The sequence below is a fragment of the Papio anubis genome, chromosome 18 (assembly GCF_008728515.1).
Source record: "Papio anubis isolate 15944 chromosome 18, Panubis1.0, whole genome shotgun sequence".
In the NCBI taxonomy this organism is placed as follows: domain Eukaryota; kingdom Metazoa; phylum Chordata; class Mammalia; order Primates; family Cercopithecidae; genus Papio; species Papio anubis.
In genome coordinates, this window is record NC_044993.1 from 1,203,492 (window position 1) to 1,226,575 (window position 23,084).

A 23,084-nucleotide genomic window follows, 5' to 3' on the forward strand; every position below is an offset into this window, starting at 1 on the left:
AGAGCCCGGGCCCCGGCCCCGGCCTGCCTGGCGAGAAGCGCCCCTGCCCACCGCCGCGCACGCTCGGAGCCGGGGGCCAAGGCTGCGGGAGGGGAGGGGTCCGCTCCGGGCCAGCGCGGGTCGGGGGTCTCCAGGCCCCACGCACTAGGGCAGGCCGGAGGGGGGACGGGCCGCGCGGGACGGCGGAGGGGGTGCCTGGGCGCGCCTGGCCGTCGGGGAAGCGCGGAGGCGGGCACGCCGGGGAGGGCGGGCGGGGGCCGAGCTTATAAAGGCCCGCGGGGCGGGGAGGGCGGGAGCCGCCGTCCGGCCCAGCTCGGCCCCAGTGAGCCGAGCGCTGCGCTCCGCCGAGGGGCAGGGCGGACGCCTGAGCGAGCGCGGGCCCGGGACGTCGGCACCGGCGGGGCGGCCCGAGGAGGAGGAGGACGAGGAAGAGGAGAAGGCGGCGCTCGGGTCCCCGCGGGTCAGCCATGGCGCGCCGGTCCCGGGGCCCCCACACCGCCCCATAGCGCCGCGGCGTCCGCACGGTCCGGGCCGGGCCCTGGGCCCTCCAGCCATGGAACCGCACGTGCTCGGCGCGGTCCTGTACTGGCTGCTGCTGCCCTGCGCGCTGCTGGCGGGTGAGTGGGGGCGGGCGCCGGGGGACGGTGGGAGGGGGCTGCGTCTCGGCTCCCCACGGCCTGGACACCGGACGACGCCGGCCGGGGCGAGGGCTGCGGGCGGGCGCGGAGATTCCCAGGGACGCGCGACCCGGGCGCCCGCATTCCTGAAGCATGAGCGCGGCAGGCGGCGGCGGGGCTCCTGTCCCAGGGCCGGGCTGGAAGGGCGGCGGCGGGTGGGGGAGACGGCACCGCGTGCCCACGGGGGAGGCCGAGCGAGCGCCCGGGATAGCGCGGCTGGCGTCTCCGCCGGGGCGCTGCGGAGAGGGGGCCGCCGGGCGAGGCGGTGTTTGCCCGGGTGGGAAGGGCCGGAGCGGTGGTGGGGGGAGCACGAATCTCTTTTTCTCTTTCGTGTTTGAAAAAAAAAAAGCGCAAAGTTGCATCAGGACTTCCTGACAGGCTGGGAGAAGGCGGGCTTCCTGCCTGGAGCTGTTTAATTTGGAGCTTCCCGAGCCCAACGAACGTCCGTGCCCAGGGCCCAGCCCGGTTCACCACTGCACCCCCCTCTGCCGGACTGAGGCGGTCCCACACTTTGGAAAAAAATAGTGTGGGTTCCTCCCTGGTCCTCCCTTGCCCTACTGGGCTCAGTCTCGCAGGGGCGGGGTCCGGCCTCTGCCCTGGTCTGGGGGAGTGGACACCCCCGGAGGCTGCGGCCTGGTGTCAGGGCGGAGCAGGGGTCCCCAGTCCTGGCATCTGTGTTCCCTGCTTGCCGGGCAGTGGTTTCCCTTTCGCGAAGCACACCCGGGAGCCTGGTGCTCCACGGCCTGGCACCCCACCCCTTCCCCGACCCTGGCCTACCCGGGACTCAGGGCCCGCGCCCTCTGCCCGGGGCTCCCCACGTGTGACTGAGCTGGGAAGCAGTCAGATGAAATTAACCCACGGACAAGTGGGATGGTTTGCACTGGGAGTCCGCCATGGACCCGGCAGGTGAGGCGTTTTGATTCTAAAAGCCCTTCCAGAGCCCTTGCCGGGCTCCAGGTGGGAGCTCGCCCAGCGCTAGCGTTGGGGATCTAGGGCCGCCTGCGTGAGGCTCCCGGACAGACTATGTTTTGATCGGTCGCACGGAAAGGTGGTGAAACTTGGGGACGATTTTCTAGACAGGAATCAATGAAAACCATTGAGCCTGGAGAGGAGAGGTTTTGAGCAACTCTCTTCAGTGCGGTCAGCCCTGTGTGAACTGGGCAGCCTGGGACCTGCTCCCAGTGTGGGGTCAGAAGCCGTAAACAGGGCCCGGCTGTGTTCCTTCCTGTGCCTTAAAAACAAGCAGGACAGCTGGGCACAGAGGCAGAGTCTGGAGCTGACAGGCCTTGGAGAGGGAAACAGGAAAGCTTCTGAAACCTCCCGTTCACACCTATGGTTCCATTTCCTCTTGTGTCTGAGAGTGGGGGTCCTTCCTGCAGGGAATGCCCCCTTCAGACGGCGACTGCTCCTTGGGCAGAGTTGGCAATGTTTTTCTTTAAAAGACCAGATGGTAAATATTTTTATGTCACAACATCATCATCTGGTATTTTTCCGGCCAGTAAAAAATGTAAAAGCCATCCTTAGTTCATGGGCTGTACCTAAACAGGTGTTGAGCAGACTCTGTGGCAGATGTGGTTTGCTGCACTCTGGGCACTGGTCAGGGAGCCTGGGTTCTGCCTTCTCGATTGCTATCCTCGTGGGGGATCTGGGGGAGGGATCACGGTTCTTGCTTTTGGCCTCCTTGGGGAGGATGGGGAGGTAGCCCAGGGGTGCTCACCCCAGGCCACGTGTCAGAGTCTCCTGTGAAACTTTTAAAGAATAATGATGACTGACTCTATAAGGTACTTTCTGTAAACCTAAAACTGGCCCCAAATGAAGTCTATTAATTTGAAAAGTGCTGAAGCCCAGGCCATACCCCACAGTGATTCTGTGTCTGGGGATGGGGCGTGGGGCCTGGGCCTCAGTGTTTTCTCTCAAGTGCCTGGGGGAGGTGGATGTGGAGCTGGCCAAGAGCCCTGCCTGCCTGCTGGCTGGGACTCCTGAGTCAGGCTCTCTGGCCCTGGGGTGTGGGCAGCACCAGACGGACTGGCAATGTGCAGGTTCTGCTGGCCTGGCCGGAGGTGGGACACTGGCTTTGCTGTCTTTGGAGTGCCCCCTCCCTCTCTGGTGAGCTTTGGCTGGAAGCAGTTAGTTCTACGGTGTTTTGGAAATGAATGAGGCCTTCAGAAGGCATTAGTCAGTGTGTGCCTGTGCTGGCTCAGACAGTGCCTGGTGAGGGTTTGAGTCATCCTGGGGTGCCCCGGCCCCCACGCCCTCCCACTCCAGTGCAAGATCATTACCCAAAAATCCAGCAGGGAGCTGCCCCCGCCCACAGGGAGCAGAGGCCGCCTTCAGCAGTCTCACCTGTTCCTGGAGCCGTGGGGGATCCGGGCCCATCTCTTCTAGAGAGATGTCAGGGCAGGGCCAGGCGCAGTGGCTCATGTCTGTAATCTCAGAGTGTCAGGAGGCCAAGGTGGGAGGATTGCTTGAGCCTAGCCATTCGAGAGCAGCCTGGGCGATGTAGAGATCCCCATCTCTACGAAAAATATTTAAAAATTAACTGGGCGTGTTGGTGGTACACCTGTAGTCCCAGCTACTCAGGAGGCCAAGGTGGGAGGATCGTTTGAGTCGAGAAGGTGGAGGTACAGTGAGCCATGATTGCGTCACTGCACTCCAGCCTGGGTGACAGACCCTGTCTCAAAACAAAACAAAACAAAAGGCAGGACATTTGTGATTCTGGTAGAACAGGACTGCCCCTCTGCTTCTGTCTGCGGGAAATCTAGACAGGGCTGCGGAAAGCCAGGTGGTGAGAGAGGAGCCACTGTGTCACGGACTGTGGGACACCCACGTTGGCTGACAATATGGCTTCTGCTTTTCAGGGTGCCTCGTGGCACAGCCTAGGGGCACACCCACGGCCGGCAAGCTGGGCGTCGCCTCCTTCAGGCTGATTGTCACTGAGAAGTGTCACCAGTTAGCATGGGGGATGCTTCCTCCTTTTTCAGACCATTGTCACCATCAGAGTCTCACCACCCCTGGGAGGCAGCCAAGAAGGGGTCTCGTTCTGCCTCTGGGATGAGAACATAGAGGCCTGGGGAACAGCAGGCACTTGGCTCACAGTCACTCAGCAGTGAAGAGCCGCCAAGCCCAGCATGGCCGAGTCACCCCTCAGAGGCCTGTGCTGGGGTCTCAGGACCTGCACAGAACCCTGGCCTGTCCCATCCGAGGGTGCTGGGAACAGCATGGCCGTGGCAGAGTAGGGTGAGGGCTGCTTTTCTCTGTAGCTTGGGGGCCCCTTCTGATCATCAGTTCCCTGGTATGGCAGAGGGGCACGCTGTGTCTCCATGCTGGGCCTGGAGGCTGGATGAGTCAGCGGGAGGGCGTGGGGCCTGGCTGACTGCACCGAGGGCTGCAGGTGTGAGTGTGCACATGTGTGCGCGTTTGGGGAAGGGGCCGGGGACTGCCCAGGAGCTGAGGATGGGTCACAGCGGGTGACCGTCCCACAGTGGGTCACTGATGCCCAGGACACAGGGAGCTCCAGCCCCAGCTGCCAGGGTCCCACAGAGAGGAAGTGTCCTCTGGGGGCGGGTGGGGGTGCACAGTCTCTGATCCTGGCCCCAAGGCGGCTTCCTGGGCGGTGCCTCTCCTGTGCTGACTCTGCAGTGCGTTTGCTTTCAGCGCTCAAAGATGAAGGGGAACCACCGTGGGTCTTATTAGGCCTTGCCGGCCTAATCTGCCCTCTGCAGCCCACTCCTGAGATGGGGCCACCGCGGTCTCCAGGGTCCTGTGAGAGCCGCATCTCGCAGGAAGCCATTCCTGGCCTCTCTGGCCTCAGAAATCCCCTTTTCAATTCAACAAAATGTTAGCCTTCTCTTTAGCTATTTTAGAAATAGACAATCAGACTTTTTTTTTTTTTTTTTTTTTCCCCTTCTTCTTCAAGACAGAGGCTCACTCTGTTGCCCAGGCTGGAGTGTAGTGGCATGATTTTGGCTCACTGCAACTTCAGCCTGCAGGGCTCAAGCCATCCTCCTGCTTCAGCCTCCTGAGTAGCTGGGATTACAGGTGTGTACCACCATACCTAATTTTTGGATTTTTAGTAGAGATGGGGTTTCACCACATTGGCCAGGCTGGCCTTGAACTCCTGACCTTAAGTGATCTGCCCGCCTCAGCCTCCAAAAGTGCTGGGGTTACAGGCATGAGCCACGGCACCCAGCTGACAATTAGACTTTTGCTTTTGTTTATATATGCTTTTTCTTCTGGTTCCAGAAGCAAGTTTGCCCTTCCTTGTGGTAGAGAATCCTAGCTCACAGAGCAGTTTAGAAGCCAGCACCGCGTCCCACACACACATCTGGCATGGACGAACCCTTGCTGGGTGTCTGTCCTGTGTTCTTCTGAAAGGCAAGCTGTTCCCAGCCAGCCCCTGCCCCGCTCTGCCTTAGTCTGCCTAGAGGCCTGAGTCTCCCGGTGACTGTGAGACGGGACCCCCCTTCCCCCAACCCCGCCCACATCCTCCACATCTGCCTTCTGTCCTGCTCTTGACCTTTGAGCTCCCCCGTCGGCCTCAGGGTGCGGCTGTTGAGCCTACTTTTTGGATGAGGACTCTGGGGTGAGGGAAGTGAATTCACACACCCAAGATCACACTGGTGGGAAGGGACAGGCCCGGGGCGAAGGCTTCTCCGCTCTTTGGCAGTTGAGTCCCACACCTGCTGGCAGAGGCATCTGAAGAGGACTTGGGGTACAGGGTCACTGGGAGGACGGGGGCAGGTGGAGGTGTGGCCGACCTGGTGGTGGCTCGTGGGCAGCAGCAGACTCTGTCTTGCTCTAAATGTGCAGGGCCCTCAGCCGCTTCTCTGGGTCTGGGTTTCCTCCCCTGTAAGTGACACCGTAAAAGCTTCACAGCCGCTTCCAAGTCTCAGGTCTCTCGGGCTTTGGATCTCACACCTAGGCTGGGTGGGAGCAGGGGTGGGACAGCTCTCCCCACTGGAAGGCTCAGAATTTCTCGCACAGTCATGGACCAGGAGACCCGGAACGTGGGCTTTCCCAGCTGCGCTGCGTGCCGCGGTGGCCGCAGTGGCCAGGAGTCCGTCGGGCCTCCATGAAGCTGAGGGGAAGGAGCCGCTCACCACCTGGTCCCGGGGCACACAGCGCAGTTCCCAGGAGCACAGAGGCTCCTTGGGACCTGTGGGGCCGTCGGCCTCCCTCAAGCTGCACACGCAGCGTGTCCCCAGGGGCGTCTGCAGCCCGGCCCACCCCACTGCAGATTCCCAACCACTCAGATTCATTCATGTATCCTCTCACGCAGGTCCTGTGGGACAGAGCTCTGGGCAGCGGCCAGAAGTCCGAGTTCTGGTTCAGGGCCAGTGGAGGTGGGTGTGGGGGGTGTGGCTGGAGCTCCCTGCTCTCCCTCCCAAGCTAGTCAGGAAAGGAGGCTGTGGGCCCCGCACTGTTCTGGATGCACCGTTGCTGTTTATTCACGAAGCGCAGTGCTGAGCACAGGCAGGGAAAGAAAAGTGCCAGGAAAATGGGGCCCCCCCCGAACGCCACCCAAAACAGGGTCCCTTGCCAGGCGCGGTGGCTCACACCTGTAATCCCAGCACTTTGGGAGGCCGAGGCAGGTGGATCACCTGAGGTCAGGAGTTCAAGAGCAGCCTGACCAACATGGCAAAATCCATCTCAGCTAAAAATATAAAAATTAGCTGGGCATGGTGGCGCGCACCTGTAATCCCAGCTACTTAGGAGGCTGAGACAGGAGAATCGCTTGAACCCAGAAGGTGGAGGTTGCAGCAAGCTGAGATTGCGCCACTGCACTCCAGCCTGGGGGACAGAGTGAGCCTCTGTCTCAAAAAAAAAAAAAAAAAAGTGAAGGCGTAAATCAGATTACATTCCCTTTTTAACCCTTTGAACCTCTGTCCTCCCTTGTTCCCAGCAGGAGGCCTCTGGTGGATGCACCATGCACCCCACCTGCCCCTGCTCTCTGGGTTTCTCTCCCAGCTGGAACGGCCGCTTCCCCCGGTGCCTTCCTTGGGGCACAGCCTTGTGCCTCAGCGGCTGCTGGATGCCTGAGTGTGTGGGTGGTTCCCAGTGTGTGGGATGGCGCACGAGCCTCACGCCCTTCTGTGTGGAGTCACACACCCACCGCAGGCCGTATTTTTGCTCACGTTCATGTTTCTCCATGGTGGACGCTGGGTTGCAGGGACCCTTCCTGTGTGCGGGTGAGGATCTGGGCAGCTTCTGGTGCCGGGCCCATGGGGACGCTGACCGTCTCGGGTGCCAGCGCTGAAGCGTGCAGTGGATGGCTGTCCTGCCGGGCACTGCCAGGGCCCCTTAGGCCGACGTGCGTGGCCACCCGATTCCCCGCCGTTGTCTCAGGAGCCTTTGCTGAGTGGGGTGGATCAATTTTTCGGGTGTGTTTTAATAGCATAATTACAGGGAGTATTTCAGGCTCCCTCTGACGGGCCGGCAGGGTTTGGCTGCCGGCTGTTTACCAGGCTCCAATCTGCACACTATTTTTCTGTGGGTATATATAGCTGGGGCTGCTTCTCCTTCCTCAGGTTCAGGCTAAAGAGGGACAGCGGCCGCCTCAGCCACCCCCTGTGGTTTCCTTTGCCTGTGGATGGGCGGCTAAAACGGGCCCAGGAAGAGTCAAGAACAAGGCCGGGTCTGGGTGCCACAGCTCCACCCCCAAAAGCAGGAAGGGGGCTCGGGCCATTCCCATCTGTGAGCCCCACCGGTCCGGGAGCGGCCTCAGGCAGGGGAGTCCTGGACCCCGCAGTGCCTGGGTGTGTTTGTCCACCCTCCCTCCTGTGTGTCTAGAAGCCTCCAGCCTCGGGAATAATGAAACTCAACTGTGACTTCAACAGATTCCTGGGCCCGCGGGAGCTCCCGGGGGCCTGTGGCTGTGGCAAGACCTGGAGGGCCATGCGAGAGGGACAGATGCGGGTTTGGGGAGGCTGTCTGCCCGGGAGGGGCCTTGAAAGAGGGGACAGGCGTGGGTTTGGGGTTGCCTGCCCGGGAGGGGCCTTAAGGACCCCAGGTCTGGTCTTGGTCTCACTCACCTCCTGGACCCTCCAAGGCCTGTGGTTTGCAATCTGTTGGCTGGGACCCCCACTGTCTGCCTCTGCGCAGGCTCAGCCACCATGTGGCCCTCGCTCCCTCACTTACTTGATTTCTATTTATGGTTAAAGCACCGTTTGAAACAACCCATTATTAAAGCAACATGAAAGGGAGTTTTGAAAGGGGAAACCATCGTCCATCCCACTGCCCCTGCCTCAACAGGGATCTGCTTTTCCTTTCCTGTCTGTGGGCCAGTGACAATAAGGACCCCACAACGGGCGGCCTGCAAGGCTCTGCTCCAGCCTCCGCTTTCTCCCTCCATGGTGGGTGCACGCCCTTGTGCTTTTCCTAAAAGAGCAGGTCCGCCAGGCATGGTGGCTCACGCCTATAATCCCAGGGCTTTGGGAGGCCGAGGCAGGCAGATCTTGAGGCCAGGAGTTCAAGACCAGCCTGGCCAACATGGCAAAACCCTGTTTCTACTAAAAATACAACAATTAGCCGGCCATGGTGGCAGGCATCTGTAATCCCAGCTACTCGGGAGGCTGAGGTAGGAGAATCACTTGAATTCGGGAGGCGGAGGTTGCAGTGAGCTGAGATCACGCCACTGCACTCCAGCTGGGCAACAAGAGTGAAACTCCATCTCAAAAAAAAAAAAAAAGAAGAAAATCAGGACACCTCAGCCTGGTGCGGGCCCTTCCCTCCTTCTAGTCCCTGCCAAGAAGTGAGCGGGCCCAGATCTCCTGCCGGGCGGGGAATGAGCACATACATTCCCCTCTTGGGACAGACAGCAGCAGCAGCAGCCCTGTTGCGCACACGAGGACGAGGACGTGCAGGCTCAGGGGCCATGAGTGGCAGAAAGGCTGTCAGCACTGGACTGGCCCGCCCCAAGCCAGGGTCCGGCCCCACAGTGCTGTCCCTAAGCCCTGGCCCTTCTGCGGTCAGTCCCGTCTGCTAAGTCCCCTGCTCTGCCCCCCGTGTGTGGTCCCCCAGTTCCCTCCTGTGCTCGTTCCTTGGTAACCTCCCTGGCTTCACCTCCGCAGATGCCCTGAGCACACACCCTCTCCCCTTCCTCCCCTCCCAGATGTGCATACAGGAGCTGCTCAAAGGCTGGGGCAGCCAGCAGGGCCCCTCCAAGGGAAGCTGGGCCCCGGGCAATGCCCTGAGCTGCCAGGTCCCGGCCTTGCGTCTTGTCCCTTCTATGCACCACGGTGTGGGATCCCAGGTCCCGGGTGGCACGTGTTTAATCTGAAAGGAAACTGCCCCCATGCTCCCCAGCTTGTAGCCCGTGGGCCTGGCTCTGAGGCCTCGACTGCCCCACGGCCTGTGCTGCACGTACTGGGGCCAGGCTCTGGCTCTGGCTGATGCCTCCCGTGGCTTTAATCTGCATGATCTGGATGCTTAACAAGGGTCTTTGTGGGCGGGCGCGGTGGCTCAAGCCTGTAATCCCAGCACTTTGGGAGGCCGAGACGGGCGGATCACGAGGTCAGGAGATCGAGACCATCCTGGTTAACGGGTGAAACCCCCGCCCCTACTAAAAATACAAAAAGGCCGGCGCCGGTGGCTCACGCTTCTGTAATCCCAGCACTTTGGGAGGTCGAGATGGCTGATCAGCTGTCAGGAGAGATCGAGACCAACCTGGCTAACACGGGTGTGAAACCCCGCCTCTACTAAAAAATACAAAAAAATTAGCCAGGCGCGGGTAGTGGCTACCAGTCCCAGCTACCGGGAGGCTGGAGGCAGGAGAATGGCGCGGACCCAGGAGGCGGAGCTTGCAGTGAGCCGAGATCGCGCCACTGCACTCCAGCCTGGGTGACAGAGCAAAGACTCCGCCTCAAAAACAAAAACTAGCCAAGTGAGGTGGCGACACCTGTAGTCCCAGCTACCAGAAAGAGGCAGAGAATGCATGGAACCCAGGAGGTGGAGCTTGGCAGTGAGTCGAGATCGCCCACTGCACTCCAGCCTGGGCGACAGAGCTGAGACCCCGTCTCAAAAAAAAAACTGTCAAGGCCAGAGCCAAGCTCATCCCAGCACTTTGGGAGGTCGAGACGGAGGATCACTTAGGTCGGGAGTGACTCCAGACCATCCTGGCTAACACAGTGAAACCCCCGCTCTCATTAAAAATGGGTTCCTAGTAGGTGGCATGCTCTGTGGAAGTCCCAGCTACTTTGGGAGGCTGAGGCAGGAGTATCGAGTGAATCCTCGGGAGGGCAGAGCTTGCAGTGAGCTGGAGATCCAGCCACCGCACTCCAGCCCAGGACAGAGTGAGACTCCGGCCTCAAAAAAAAAACAAAAAAACACAAGGGTCTTTGCCTCTGTGTGTGCATTGCCTTCTGAGTCCCTAAGTCTCCCAGCTGTTTAAATGGATGCGGTCTCTTTCTCTTTGACCTGTTGGTGCCGTCAGCCAAACTCCTGCCTGCACTTTCTCTACCCTTTATTGCCACCCCTGCTGCCCTTTTGTGGTGTCTTTTCTTTTCTTTCTTTCTCTCTCTCTTTTTTTGACAGAGTCTCTGCTCTGTCACCCAGGCTGAATGCAGTGGTGCATGATCTTGGCTCACTGCACCCCTGGGCCTCCCCGGGTCTGCTTCATCCCTCCTGCCTCAGTCTCCTAGTAGCTGGTGCTTGCCACCACACCCAGCTAATTTTTGTATTGTTAGTAGACAGGTTTTGCTATTTGGCTAGGTTTTGAACTCCTGACCTCAGGGTGATCTGCCCACCTTGGCTACCCAAAGTGCTGAGATTACAGGCATGAGCCACCGCACCCAGCCCCGGCTGTGTGTTTTTAAGAGCAGGCATTTCATTCAGATGAAGCCTGGACATTCTTGGGGGGCTCTGGTCAGGGGCTCTGCCTGCCACTGAACGTCCTCTCCCTGCGTGGGTGGCCGTGGCATCCGGACTGCACTGGGCCCTGTTCTGCCTAGCTCCTGGCCGCTGGGTCTGTCCTGGCATCCTCTCTGCCCTGTGCGGGCACCTCTGCCTCCTGCTCTAGCCTGTCTGTCAGGGTCAGGGACACCCCTCTGCCATGCTCCGGAGCCCCTGGTCCCCTCACTCCCTTACATCCTGGGTGTCACGTGCACGGCCGGGAGTCTGTCGTCTTCATTGTCTGGGCCGGGGCCTCCCTGGGTGTCTGCTGGATGGAGGGGGTTCCTTTGGGTCCCTGCAAAGTGAGCCCGCCTCCCAGCACCGCCCTGTCATTACGTAGCGACTATCTTTGTGCCTGTTTTTCCTTCCTTTGACTGGTTCCCCTGGGATTAATTCCCAGGCCTTGCATTACCATCTCCCAATGCCTGGGTGGTTTCAGCACCCAAGAGCCTGTGCTGAGGCATCTTAGACCATGTGGGCACCACTCGCTTCTGTGCAGGCAGCTCCGGGGTGCCTTGTTTCTTGTGGAATCCTCCAAGGAGCGCTGTGTACCCCAAGAGTGCTCTCCCCAGCCACTTGGCATCAGACAAGTGGTTCCTTTGCCCTTGGGCCCCATCCTTGTCTGGTCAGTCCTTCGTCATGGGGTCAGCGTGGGATTGCCGGCTTCCTTTTCGGGCTTCCTGGGACCCCGCTCAGACCTGCAGCTGGGCCAGCGATGCCCACCTGTTTCTCCTCCACGCGGTGTGCAGAGGCGCCTGGGCCGCTGCTGGGGACTCTGGTGCCCAGGAGTGAGTCTCCTTGACCCCAAGCTGTCCTGACTATCACGGTTGGGACCTATATTTCCCCTTCAGCACCCATGGGTGTCTTTCTCGAGTTTATATGATGATTTTTATTTACTTATTGAGACAGAGTCTCGCTCTGTCGCCCAAGCTGGAGTGCAATAGCATGATCTCGACTCATCACAAACTCCGCCTCCTGGGTTCAAGCGATTCTCATGCCTAAGCCTCCTGAGTAGCTGGGATTACAGTCATGTGCCACCACGCTGGACCTCTAGTTTATATGATTACAGCCAGGTCAGGGAGTCACCGGGTGTTGCCGTCCTGTGGGTGGGAAGGGGGCGCAGGCAGAGGCCGGGAGGAGGTGACAGTGATGAACTCCGCGTGCCTCTCGGGCCACGCCCACCCAGCCCTGCCTGTGACTTGTTCCTGTTGTGCTGGGAGCTGCATCCTAGAGCTTATCGCTGGGCACAGACCTTCCCAGCCAGGGGAGAGGGAGGCCCGGAGGGGCCCCAATCTCTGACGGTCAGCAGTGTGCGGGGGAGGAGGCTTGCGGTGCTGAAGGGACTTGGCGGACCTGCAGGGAGGTGCTGGTGGTCAGGGATGGTGGCACCTGAGGGGACTTTCGGCAGGTCCAGAAGTGCCCAGAGCAAGCTCCGGTGGGGCCCTGCAGTGGGGGGCTGGGGTCGAGTGACCCTCTTCCCAAGACCACCCAGGAGGACACCAGGTACAGGGAGGCCAGACCCCTCTCCCCCAACCTGTCAGCCTTTTCCCTATCAGACCCTGTCCCTAGGAGAGGGGGGCCTCAGGCGTGGCCTTGAGCCCCCGGGGTTTTTTTCTGGAGGAAGCGCCAGCCGCTGTCTTCACCCTTCCCCTAGTGAGGCCAGGCTGTGCAGCGCCACGTGGAGGCCGTCTGCGCTGCACCCGTCAGTCGCCTGGCTTCCTGCCGACCCTCGGCCCCCGTCCACCTCTGGTCTCAGACAAGGCCCCTCTCCCTGCCCACCTCCTCCCTGGCCCCCACGCCGCGTGGGCAGACCTCTGTGGTTTCTATTCGGGGGTCCCTCGTGGGCTCCCCACTCTTGGAGGGCCGTCCTGTCTCGGGCCTCCCCTCTACTCAGATCCCCTGAGCGAGGGCCCAGGCTTGAGGCCAGGAGTTACTGGGGGGCCCGAGGGGGAGGCTCAGCCTGAATCAATGAGACCCAGGAGGGACGAGGCACGTGGACCCGGGGGCTGGCTGAAGCCACTGGTGACAGATGGAGGAGTAATCGCTGCTTCCAGAGCACAGCGAGCCTGAGCTCCCGGGAGTGCCAGAAGCTTCTGGGTGGACAGACAGGCCGCCTCACATTCCAGAGGCTGACAGAGTCTTCCAGGCACCCCTGGGGCCAGCTGGAAGCCATGTGCCTCTACCCACATTTCCCGTGGGTGTTTGTAGGGGAGGCTGGCCCTGCTGTGGCCCACCCCAGCCTGCGGCCTCAGGAGCTCACACCTTTGCAAGACGGTGACATGAAGACTGAGCCAGGGCTGCTGCGGGCATCCCCCTTAGAGAATGGGTAGCAGGGGGCACAGGCCTTTTTTTTTTTTTTTTTTTTTTGAGACAGAGTCTCACTCTTTGGCCAGGCTGGAGTGGAGTGGCACGATCTCAGCTCACTGCAATCTTCGCCTTCCAGGTTCAAGTGATTCTCCTGCCTCAGCCTCCCGAGTAGCTGAGACTACAGGCGCCCGCCACCACGCCCGGCTAATATTTGTATTTTTAGTAAAGACAGGGTTTTACCATGTTGTCCAGGATGGTCTTGATCTCTTGACCTTGTGATCCGCCCGCCTCAGCCTCCCAAAGTGCTGGGATTACAGGCGTGAGCCACTGCGCCCTGCCAGGCATGGGCCTTTTTATGGGGGAGGAAGCCGTGCCCGCTGCCAGACTCTGGCTGTCTGGCCCACCTGCCTGTGGACTGGGTTCTGCAGGGGCGGCGTGAGCAGGGGCCAGCAGGCTTCCAGGGCCCTCAGCTCCAGCGTGGCTGTTGGTTATTGGCACCTGGGCCTCATGTCCACATGGAAAGTGGAAAGTACATTCCCAGTTGGTGGCCAAGCCACAGGATCCCACTTAGCCGTCCCAACCCCCGGCTCACTCACTGCCGTGAGATGTCTGGGATTCCAGGCCCTCCTTCCCATCTCGGACACAGACTTGGGACTTCAGTGCTGGACACAGGTGCTGGATCTGGGGTCTCAGTGGCACCAGGGATGTTCATTCTGACAGCCATGCCAGGGTCTCAGGAGGGCCTGGGGCCTCAGGTGGATGGGCATTGGCTCTGCTGGTGTTACCACTGCAACCTTGTCCCACCCGGCGCCTCCCTATGGCCCTGCTCTGACTGGGCTGAGGGGAACACCCATAGCTGGCTTGGGACCTCCGCTGGACACTGTCACAGGGCACTTGTAGAGTGGCCCTGCTGGAGTTCAGGCTTGGGTGCCTGTGGCCCCTGAGCCCAGCAGCTGCGTGAGCTGTGGGGAGCCGAGCCCCTAGTCAATAAAGCTGCGTGCTTCTCCCTGCCTGCTGGGCTTGGGGCCTGCAGGGCAAGGGAGGCGGTGGGATGGGAGCCCCGCCTGGCCTGGTTTCTTGTTTTCGCCGCGACCCCAGCTCTGTACAGCCAGATGCGGCTCCCAGTCCTAGCTCTGCTGCTGAGCACCGCTGGGCTGGTGATTGGGTAAATCTCTCAGCCTCTCTGAGCCTCCAGCACTTCATCTTTAAGAGTGGGACTGGCCTGGTCCTCCCAAGTGGGGTTACTGGGTGCAGGTTTCCTGCAAGGCTGGGCCCGGTGCCAGCAGTGGTTGCTCTGTCTGTGGGGCCCTTCACACGGTTGATTTTTATCTCCCTGTGAGATTGGCGCCTGCCCTGCTCTGCCTCACGGCTCTGGCTCTCAGGGACCAGGACGACCTGCCAGGTGACAGGGGCGGAAGGACTTTACAACACGTAGCAGGATGTGAGGGGGTGGAGCCACTCCGCCCAGGCCCCTCCTGCAGATGAGAGGCCCGAGAGCCTCTTAATCACCTGCGCTTAGGGCGTGTGAGGACAGGGAGTCCTTCCAGTGCCACCCACTAGATCCCTATAGTAAGGAGCTCCTCACCCAAGCCCCCAGGGCATGTCAGGGGTCTCCCAGGTGAGGACGTGAGGCCCAGAGACTCTGGTGGTGGCTGGTGTTGCCTACGGTGGGGCTGTGCGGGGCCCAGTGGAGGACGCCTGGCCCGGACCTGGCTGCTCCGTGGGAACCGTGGGGTGTGCTCAGGGTGACTTGGCACGACTGGGCTGCCGGCTGGCCTGGCTGAGTCACTGGCAGTGAAGGCACCAGGTGGTGGACATGCTGGGCAGCTGGCAGGAGAGCACCCCCACCCAGGACCATGTCCAGGCCGAGGGGGAAGGGAGCAGCCCAGGCAGGCACCGCCCATGCCGGGGCCCCTGAGCTAACGGCCACCTCTCCTGATGGACTGCCGTTCTGGAGCTGCCCCTGAGGAGAATGCCCTGCCCAGTGTCCTGGCAGAATTTCAACTTAGACACTCCCAGGGTCGGTGGGCTCGACCTTTTGCGGTAGCGAGCTGCCGCCAGGCCAGGGCTGGGAGTGAGAAGGAGTGAGACCTCCCCCGCCCCGCACTCCACCGTGCCATCCTCCAAACAGCCCGGCCAGGCAGCCACTGCTGTCCCCCAACCCCACAGACAGGAACTGCGGCTCCTAAAGGTCCAGCCACCTCCCAGGTCCACAGCCAGAAAGTGATGCAGGCGGGGCCCGGCTTGGGGGCAGCTGTGACCGGGTCACGGGGGAGCGGGCTGTGTGCAGGTAGCAGGCTGAGAGGTCTCGGGGATGCGTCCTGGGAGCTGCGTGCCGGGCCGTCCCGTGGGGCTGCCTGCAGGCCTCCTCTGGCTTTGGCAGGTTCTGTCCCCACCGACCGAGGCTCAGGAAGACCGGATTGTGCCCTCTCTGCCTGGAGAGAGGGTGGGGAGGGGCTGGAGCTTGCGGGCAGCGAGGACACCCTGGGAGGCATCAGTCCTCCTCCCCGGGGACGGGCTATGCATCAACAGTCCCTCACTTCCTCTCTTGGGGGCAGAGGCCTGGGGGTCCGGAGCCTCCAGGTTGGAGCAGGTTAGCAGGGTCTCAGAACCCCCCACTGCCCCACCATCTGGCATTGGAAGGGGTACGACCCCCTAGGGGATCTGTTTACTGCACTCTGCCCCATGCCCGCCTCTGTCCCTCTAACCTGCGCAGGAGCAGGGCCAGCGCTGAGCTAGCAGAGGCGACTTGAGGCCTGTCCTGGTCCCGCCCACCCTGGCCCCTCCCTGTTTCCCACCACGCTCCGCCCACCAGAGCTACATGTTCCCTTTGAGCCTTAGCCCCAGATCTGACCCAGGTCCTTGGAGGCAGGCAGTGACAGCCAGGCCTGGGGTCCTCTCCCTGCTGTTGACTTGAGGCTGCAGGTCCCCAGGCTTGGCCCTGACCTTCAGGAATGGAGCCGGCCGACATGAGGTGGGGCTCCGGTCAGGCGCAGTGGTAGGAGAGGAGGCGAGGCCGGTCCCACAGCTCCCTCGCTGCTGAGGCGTTCCGCAGGTCTGTCTTCATATTGGTAGGGAAAATGCAAGGATGCTGTAGTCTGGGCATCCCAGTTCCCAAGTCTGAAATCCAAACCTAAGTGAAATACAATTCCAGACCTGACTTCATGCGCCAGGTCACAGTCAAAAGCCAGAACTGGCCGGGCGTGGTGGCTCACGCCTGTAATCCCAGCACTTTGGGAGGACGTGGCGGGAGGATCATGAGGCCAGGAGTTTGAGAGCAGCCTGGGTAACATAGACCCCTGTCACTATTTACACAAATAAAATTACGTGACTGCCTTTAGGGTATGTGTACAAGGTATATATTGAAATGTAAATAGAATTTTGTGTTGAGTCCTGTCCACAAGATATCTCATTATGTATGTGCAGATATTCGAAAATCCAGAAAAATCCCAAACTGGGAATACTTCTGGCCCCTTTGGATGAGGGGCCCTCACCCTGCATAGTAAGAGTGAGTGCCGGTGCTGCTGTGTCCTAGCACATCTCAGTGTGTGGCCTTTGCAGTGAATAGGGCTGGTGTCCTCACTGTACAGATGAGGAAACTGAGGCCCAGCTTGCTTTGCCAAAGTGGAGCTGGCCCCAGCCAGGGCTATTCTGGCTCCAAATCCCAGGGTCTGCAGCCACAGTGCTACTGTGCCCAGGACTGGGCCCTGCAGCTTGCAGTGTCGCTGGCCTGCCCATTGTGGGCAGCGCCCCCCACCCCCCACACAGACTGGCCGAGGCCTAGAAGGGAGCAGGGCCTGGCTGAGGCTGCAGGGGTGGAGACAGCGAGCCAGCCCCTCGCTGCCAGGAAGGGCGCATCCATCCTGGCCTCTCCCCAGGGAGGAGGGAGGAGTGGCTGAGAGGGAAGCGCTCTTGCCCTGTGGACCAGCTCCTGCCACACAGACTAGGGAGCCCCCGCCCACAGGCCGCTTGTCAGGGCCACCCGGGACCCCCGCGAGGTCGGCTGCTCGCTCTGCTGTTAGGAATTGGATTAGTTTTCCATAAAAACAGGATGTGGTGGGTGAGAGGGCAGTGTGTCCGTCTTTCTTTCTCGCTCCCCCTTTTCCAGGAACTGAGCACATGCATAACCAGGCTTTAGCCAGGACCGTCCAGTCCCCTCCCCACCCCGCAGAGGGAACAACCCACTCTGCTGTTAAGTGGCCACTTAATCAGCTTCTCCTCCTGGCCTGGGGAGCTTCTTGGAGCCGGCCTGCCGTGGTGGGAACAGCTATGGGGACACCCTGCCACAAGGTCCGGGAGCCAAGCTGGGGTGTGGGGGGAGGGGCTGCGAGGCCCAGGCAGTGTGCCAGGCCAAACAAGAGGAGCCCAGCCCCTGCCCCCACCAGCTGGCAGCCCTGGAGCGAGGTTGGGCCCATGAGGTTGGCTGGGCCCTGGGCCCCTCTCCCCAGGACTGTGGTGACACGTGGTTTTGGGGGCTCGTGGGTCCCACTTTGCAGGCCTCTGCTCTAGAGGGTCTGGTCCATGGGGTCCCCTCCGGAGGGCCTGGGGTCTGGACCCGGGGAAGGGAGTGGGAGGAGCATGTGCGTGAGTCTTGTGCTGTCAGGGGGTCCGGGAAGTCGGCGAGGGCTTGGGGGTTGTGTCAGGGAGTGTGGGTTTTGACCTGCAGTGATGGGAGCTGGCTTGAGTCCCCTCGATCCCTCAAGGCTCTAGTCCTGAGTCCGGGCTGTAGGGCAGGGCAGGGTGGTCACCCTGAGGCGGAAGGCTCAGTGGAGTTGTTCTGGCCTGGCTCTGCCCCTCCCTGGCTGGGCGGCCTCACTCTGTGACCTATGGGAACCCTGGTTCCTCTGAGTGGGGACAGCAGTGGCTCTGCCTTCCTAGGTGGCTGAGGGTGACATGGGCTTACCCCTGCAAATGCGGGGTCTGGCTCAGTGGTCGAGCACATGATGGCATGGGGCCCTTGGGGTCCTGAGAGAGATGGGAGTGGAGCAGCGGTTTGCAGGGAAGCTGGTGGCTTCCACCCCAGCCAGTCACCTGCAGTAGGGGAGTTCCAAAGCTGACTGAAGCTTCCACCTTGTGGCCAGTCCCCTTCCCTCCCGCCTCAGTCATTCTGGTCTCTGGGGGATCAGGGCTGGGGGGGCTCTGGGTTGTGGGGGGGCTGTTTTTGTGAGTCAAAGGTCTCCCAGCACAGTCCCCTGAACTCCTTCCTCATGGGCAGGGCCTGGCCCGGGGGTCTGAGCACAGCCACAGTCCAGGGATGCCCTCGCAGATGGCCCTGGATGGATTCCAGAGCTCGGAAATGGCTGCTTCCCGGAAGAATGTCCCGAAACTCACGAGACTGTTTCCTTATGGGGAGGGAGAGCAGTGGGGAGATGTGTGAAGAGAGTACAGCGGCTCAGTCCGGGAAGAAGCTAATCGATCAGGGAAGCCGATCGATGGAGAAGCCGATGGGAAAGCCGTGCGTGGTAGAACACGCGCGTGCGTGCGGGCGGAGTCGTTACAGCACGCACAGGTCGACCGTGACGACTGTCACTTGGGTGTCACTTTGTGCTTCTGTGCGTTTTAAAAACTTTCGAAAGTGGAGAAGAGGAACGTGAAAGATCTCTGAGATTTTATGGAAAGGGGAAACTGAGGCCCACTCTAGCCGGTTTGGGCCCAGGGTTCCAGCCTGGGGTGGCCCCGGCCCCCGTGGCCCGAGGGGACTGTCCCTGTGGCTCTGAGAGCAGCTGGGGCCGGGTTCCGGGGCTGGTGATCCTGGGCGCGAGCCAGGCAGGGTATATTGATTATGTCTGTCTGCCTGCGAAATGGATATTTAAGGAGCTGACGCACGCGATTGTGGGACTGGCGCGTCTGAAGTTCGCAGGGCGGGCTGGCTGGCAAGAGCCGCTGTTGCAGTTCCGGGTCCACGCTGCGCTCAAGCGAGGCTTCTCTGTGGCCATCCTGGGAAGTTCTCCAGGCCTCAGGCGTCACTCCCCCGCCTACAGCTGATTGGATGAGGCCCTCATGCCGTCCGCCGATTGGATGAGGCCCTCATGACGTCCGCCAATTGGATGAGGACCTCATGACGTCCCCCGATTGGATGAGGCCCTCATGACATCTGCCGATTGGATGAGGCCCTCGTACCGTTCGCCAATTGGAGGAGGAGGAGGAGGAGGAGGAGGCAGCAGCCCCCATGCCGTCCACCGATTGGATGAGGCCCTCGTGACGTCCGCCAATTGGATGAGGCCCTCGTGCCGTCCGCCGATTGGATGAGGCCGTCATGCCGTCCGCCGATTGGATGAGTCCCTCGTGCCGTCTGCTGATTTTAAATCAATCTCAGTTAAAAAATACCTACATACCAGGTATTTTTTACTAAACTGGGCAGCGTGGCCCAGCCGCCCCGACACGTGAATCAACCTCACACCCCACCGGTGGGCGCGACCGCGGCACCCAAGCTGCCGACTGAGAACACCGCCGCGCTGACTCTGGTCACGCCTCCGCCCACCTCGGCACCTGCTCAGAACGGAGAGAGCGGCCGGCGCGGCCTCATGCCCGGAACCCCAGCACCGTGGGAGGCCCGGGTGGGCGGGTCCCTGAGGTCAGGAGTTTGAGACCAGCCTGGCCAATGTGGTGAAACCCCGTCTCTACTAAAAATAGAAAAATTAGCCGGGCGTGGTGGCGGGTGTCTGTAGTCCCAGGTACTCAGGAGGCTGAGGCAGGAGAATGGCTTGAACCCAGGAGGTGGAGGTTGCAGTGAGCTGAGATTGTGCCATTGCACTCCAGACTGAGCGACAGAGTGAGACGCTGTCTCAAAAAAAAAAAAAAAAATGTTAGAGATAAGGACTTGGGCTCTCCAGGGACCAGGAAGCCAGGCTCCAGGTGCTGCTGTCCAGCCCTGTGCCAGTTCTACGAGGTGCTCACCTGGCCACGTGTCCGGGCAGTGCTTCTGGGGCAGCATCTGCTGGGAGGGCAAGACAGTCCTGGTGCAGGTGCCCAATTCTGTCCCCATTTCACTTACTGAGAACTCAAGGCACAGAGGGGGAGGGCTGAGCTAGGACCAGACACCAGTCTCCTGCAGAAGTACACAGACATGATAGGTGACCGTCCCAGACACCTGCCCTGAGATTCCCCTCCCTCTCCTGCCCTGCCCCAGTGGCCTGGGGGGAAGGGAGAGCAAGGTTCTGAAGGGGGTGTGACCAGACACCTGCCCATGACCCCTCCTCTGCAGGCTGCCTCCGAGTGGCTGGTGAGTCCTCCCCAACCCTGCCTGCGAGAGAGGTGGCCAGGCAGCATTCCTCCCTGAGTGCCGGGGAAGTCCCTACAGAGCAGGCCAGCTTGTGGCTGGGCCCTGGGGCAGTCTAGACAGGCCAGGCTGGTCAGGGCAGGGGGGCTGGGTACCGCTGGGTGAATCACAGGGTAAGGGCTCTGAGTTAGCATCCCAGCTTCTGTCCTGGGCCCAGCACCGCTGAGGACACAGTGGGCAGCCAGGTCTGCCGGGGCCGGGTACCTGTGTTTGGAAGGCAGTGCCGCTCCTGAGAGGTGGCTCCCGGGAGGTTTTCAGTGGCCGGGGTTCTTAGGAAACCCTCGTTGCCTCTCTGGGGTGAGTTGCTGGGGCTGTGGTTGGAGTGGTCGCCAGTGTCTGCCCCTGGTGCTGAGGGCGGAGTCCTTGTTTTGGGAGGTCATGGCATGACGCTGGGGGTCAAAGGCAGGCCATGGCAGAGGCATTTCTTTTTTCTTTTTTTTTTCTTTGAGACGGAGTTTCACTCTTGTTGCCCAGGCTGGAGTGCAGTGGTGCGATCTCAGCTCACTGCAATCTCTGCCTCCCAGGTTCAAGCAATTCTCTGTCTCAACCTCCCAAGTAGCTGGGATTACAGGTGCGTGCCACCACGCCCAGCTAATTTTTGTATTTTTAGTAGAGATGGGGTTTCGTCATGTTGGCCAGTCTGGTCGTGAACTCCTGACCTCATGATCCACCTGCCTTAGCCTCCCAAAGTGTTGGGATTACAGGCGTGAGCCACCATGCCTGGCCTGGCAGGGGAATGTCGGTGCGTGATCTCTGCCTGGAGAGCACGCTCGTGTTTCCCGGAGGACGCTTTAGAACATGGCGCCTGGGTCTGGGTGAGCCTCAGCCTGAGCATCTACCTGCTTAGGGCCCAGTGACGCTGGTGGTGTGGACCTCAGCTCTGGAGAAAGAATGGGTTATGTGGAGACTGGGCGCCTGGAGGAACCTGGGGGAGGCGTTGCCGCCTGCTCGCTGCTGGGGCTTCAAGAGGACCCCATCTCCTGTGGCCGAGACCCCGTGTTTCACAGCACGTCCTGCCTCGTACCCCGCCTCGCCCTCCGCAGCTTTGTGACCTCTGGGTTTTCCCTCAGGACCTTTGCATCTGATGTTCCCAGATCCTTCCTGCCACTGGGTCCTGCTCCAGGGAAGCCTTCCCTGAGGACCCAGCTCAGCGTCTGGTGCTAACTGTGGCTCATCATGCACTCTGGCCCCCAGGAGGCTGTGGGCTCCTGAAACCCCTCTGAACCATGGGCTTCCAACCACGCCTGACCCCTGCGTGCCGACTCTGTGTGCAGGTGTACAGCTGTGCCAGGGGCAGGCTGGCTGTGACGGCCTCACAGAGCCCGGAGAGCTGCCTCCTAGCTTCCAAAGCCTTCATTTCGGGTGGAATGGGCCGTCTCTGCAGGAATCCTACCCTCTCAATTAGTCTGGAATGCTGGGGGCGGGGCCAGCTCCAGGTCACAGAGCGACCTTGTTTACCTGGAACTTTAAGATCTTGTGCTAATCAGTGTAATCAGTGTGGTCCACGCGGGCTGTGGAATGTGCTGTCCACTCCCTGGGTCAGCCAGAGAGTGTCAGGGAGCACCTACCGGCTGTTACCCCAGGGCTGCCCTGACCCAGCTCTTCACTGTGCACATTTGTACCACACTAGACCCTGGCCAGCAGCTCCAGGTGACGAGGCACGTCAGTGCCTTCCTGATCTGGTTTGTTTGGTTTTGTTTTGTTTTAAATAGGGATGGGGTCTTCCTGTGTTGCCCAGGTTGGTCTCAAACTCCTGGGGTCAAGCGAACCTTCTACCTCAGCCTCTTAAAGTGCTGGATTACAGGCAGGAGTCCCCACACCCGGCCCACCGCTACTTTCTAGATGAAGAGACAGAGTCCCAGAGAAGAAGCCGGGGTTTGACTGCGGTCTTCAGCCGGTTCTGCTCACCTCCAGCCTCTGCCTGGGGCCACGCCGTTCACACAGGAGCGACTCACAGGCTGAGGCCGAGAGCAGGGCCCTCCTGGGGAGCTGGGCCCCCGGAAGTGCCCTGAGCTGCCAGGAGCTGGCCCTGCGTCTCATCCCTGTCTCCGGAGGACACTGGCTGCCAGCTCACCAGCTGGCCCCTGGGCAGGCTTGAATCATGACCTGGAACGCCGGACGTCTCTGGCTCCAGCCCTGGACCCGCACCCTGTCTAGGTACCCCAGGGCCAGACTGTTTTGGGTGTACCCTCTGGACGGGCTCCCCCCGTGACAGCAGTCCGTGGAAAGCTGTGGTTCTTAGGGGACTACCGATTCCTAGTCCTGAGCCTGGAGCTGCCGGGTGCAAGGCGAGGGCGCGGGCGTGTTGGGGGCCGGGGGTCCCAGGAAAGAGCCCGTGGGACTCATGTGCTCATAGCTTCTGGCTGAGGGGCCAGCTTGTGGCTGGCTGTCCTTCCCAGCCACGCCTGGTCAGGGCTTGTGTGCAGGGCAGCTGAAGCTGTGGGAGGCCACACTGTCCACACAGCGCCCTGTGAGCCCACCGTGCCTCAGTTTCCCCATCTGACAAGTGGCACAACAGGAGCCACTTCCTGGCACAGAGCGCAGCGTCAGAACTGACTCAGCACTTGTAGGCTGCTGAGGGACCTGAGGGGCTGCCCCACCCTTGCCTTGGCTGCCGCGGGAGACCTGGCAGACCACTCCGGCCGTGGCGCTGCTGGGGGTCTACACTTGGCAGTCAGGAGCCCCTTCTCCTCCCCAGACACATCCTCTCCTTGAGGCTGGAGGGGGTCCTGCCGTCCCTGGGGTTGTGGAGTTGCAGGAATCCAGGAGGGCAGTGCCTGCAGCTCAGATGGGTGGGCAGGGCCAATGCACTTGGACCCTCCGAGGATGGCAGGAGAGTGCCCTGTGCCAGTCGCTGACCTCAGGTGGCAGAGGCCATGGTGTGTGAAGGGAGGAGAGCTGAGTTGGAGGCCTTACTTTGTCACCGCCCCTCT

General features: G+C 61.0%; 1 protein-coding gene across 1 annotated transcript in view; it reads left to right on the top strand.

Annotated features, from left to right (window-relative positions):
- Positions 1-295: 295 nt before the first annotated feature.
- Positions 296-23,084, top strand: part of PIEZO1 (piezo type mechanosensitive ion channel component 1) — a 68,830-nt gene continuing 46,041 nt past the window's right edge. Inside the window, exon 1 of the mRNA XM_031658625.1 lies at positions 296-617. Coding sequence (XP_031514485.1) covers positions 554-617 — 64 coding nt within the window. The 5' untranslated portion in view covers positions 296-553. The remainder of the gene's footprint in view (positions 618-23,084) is intronic.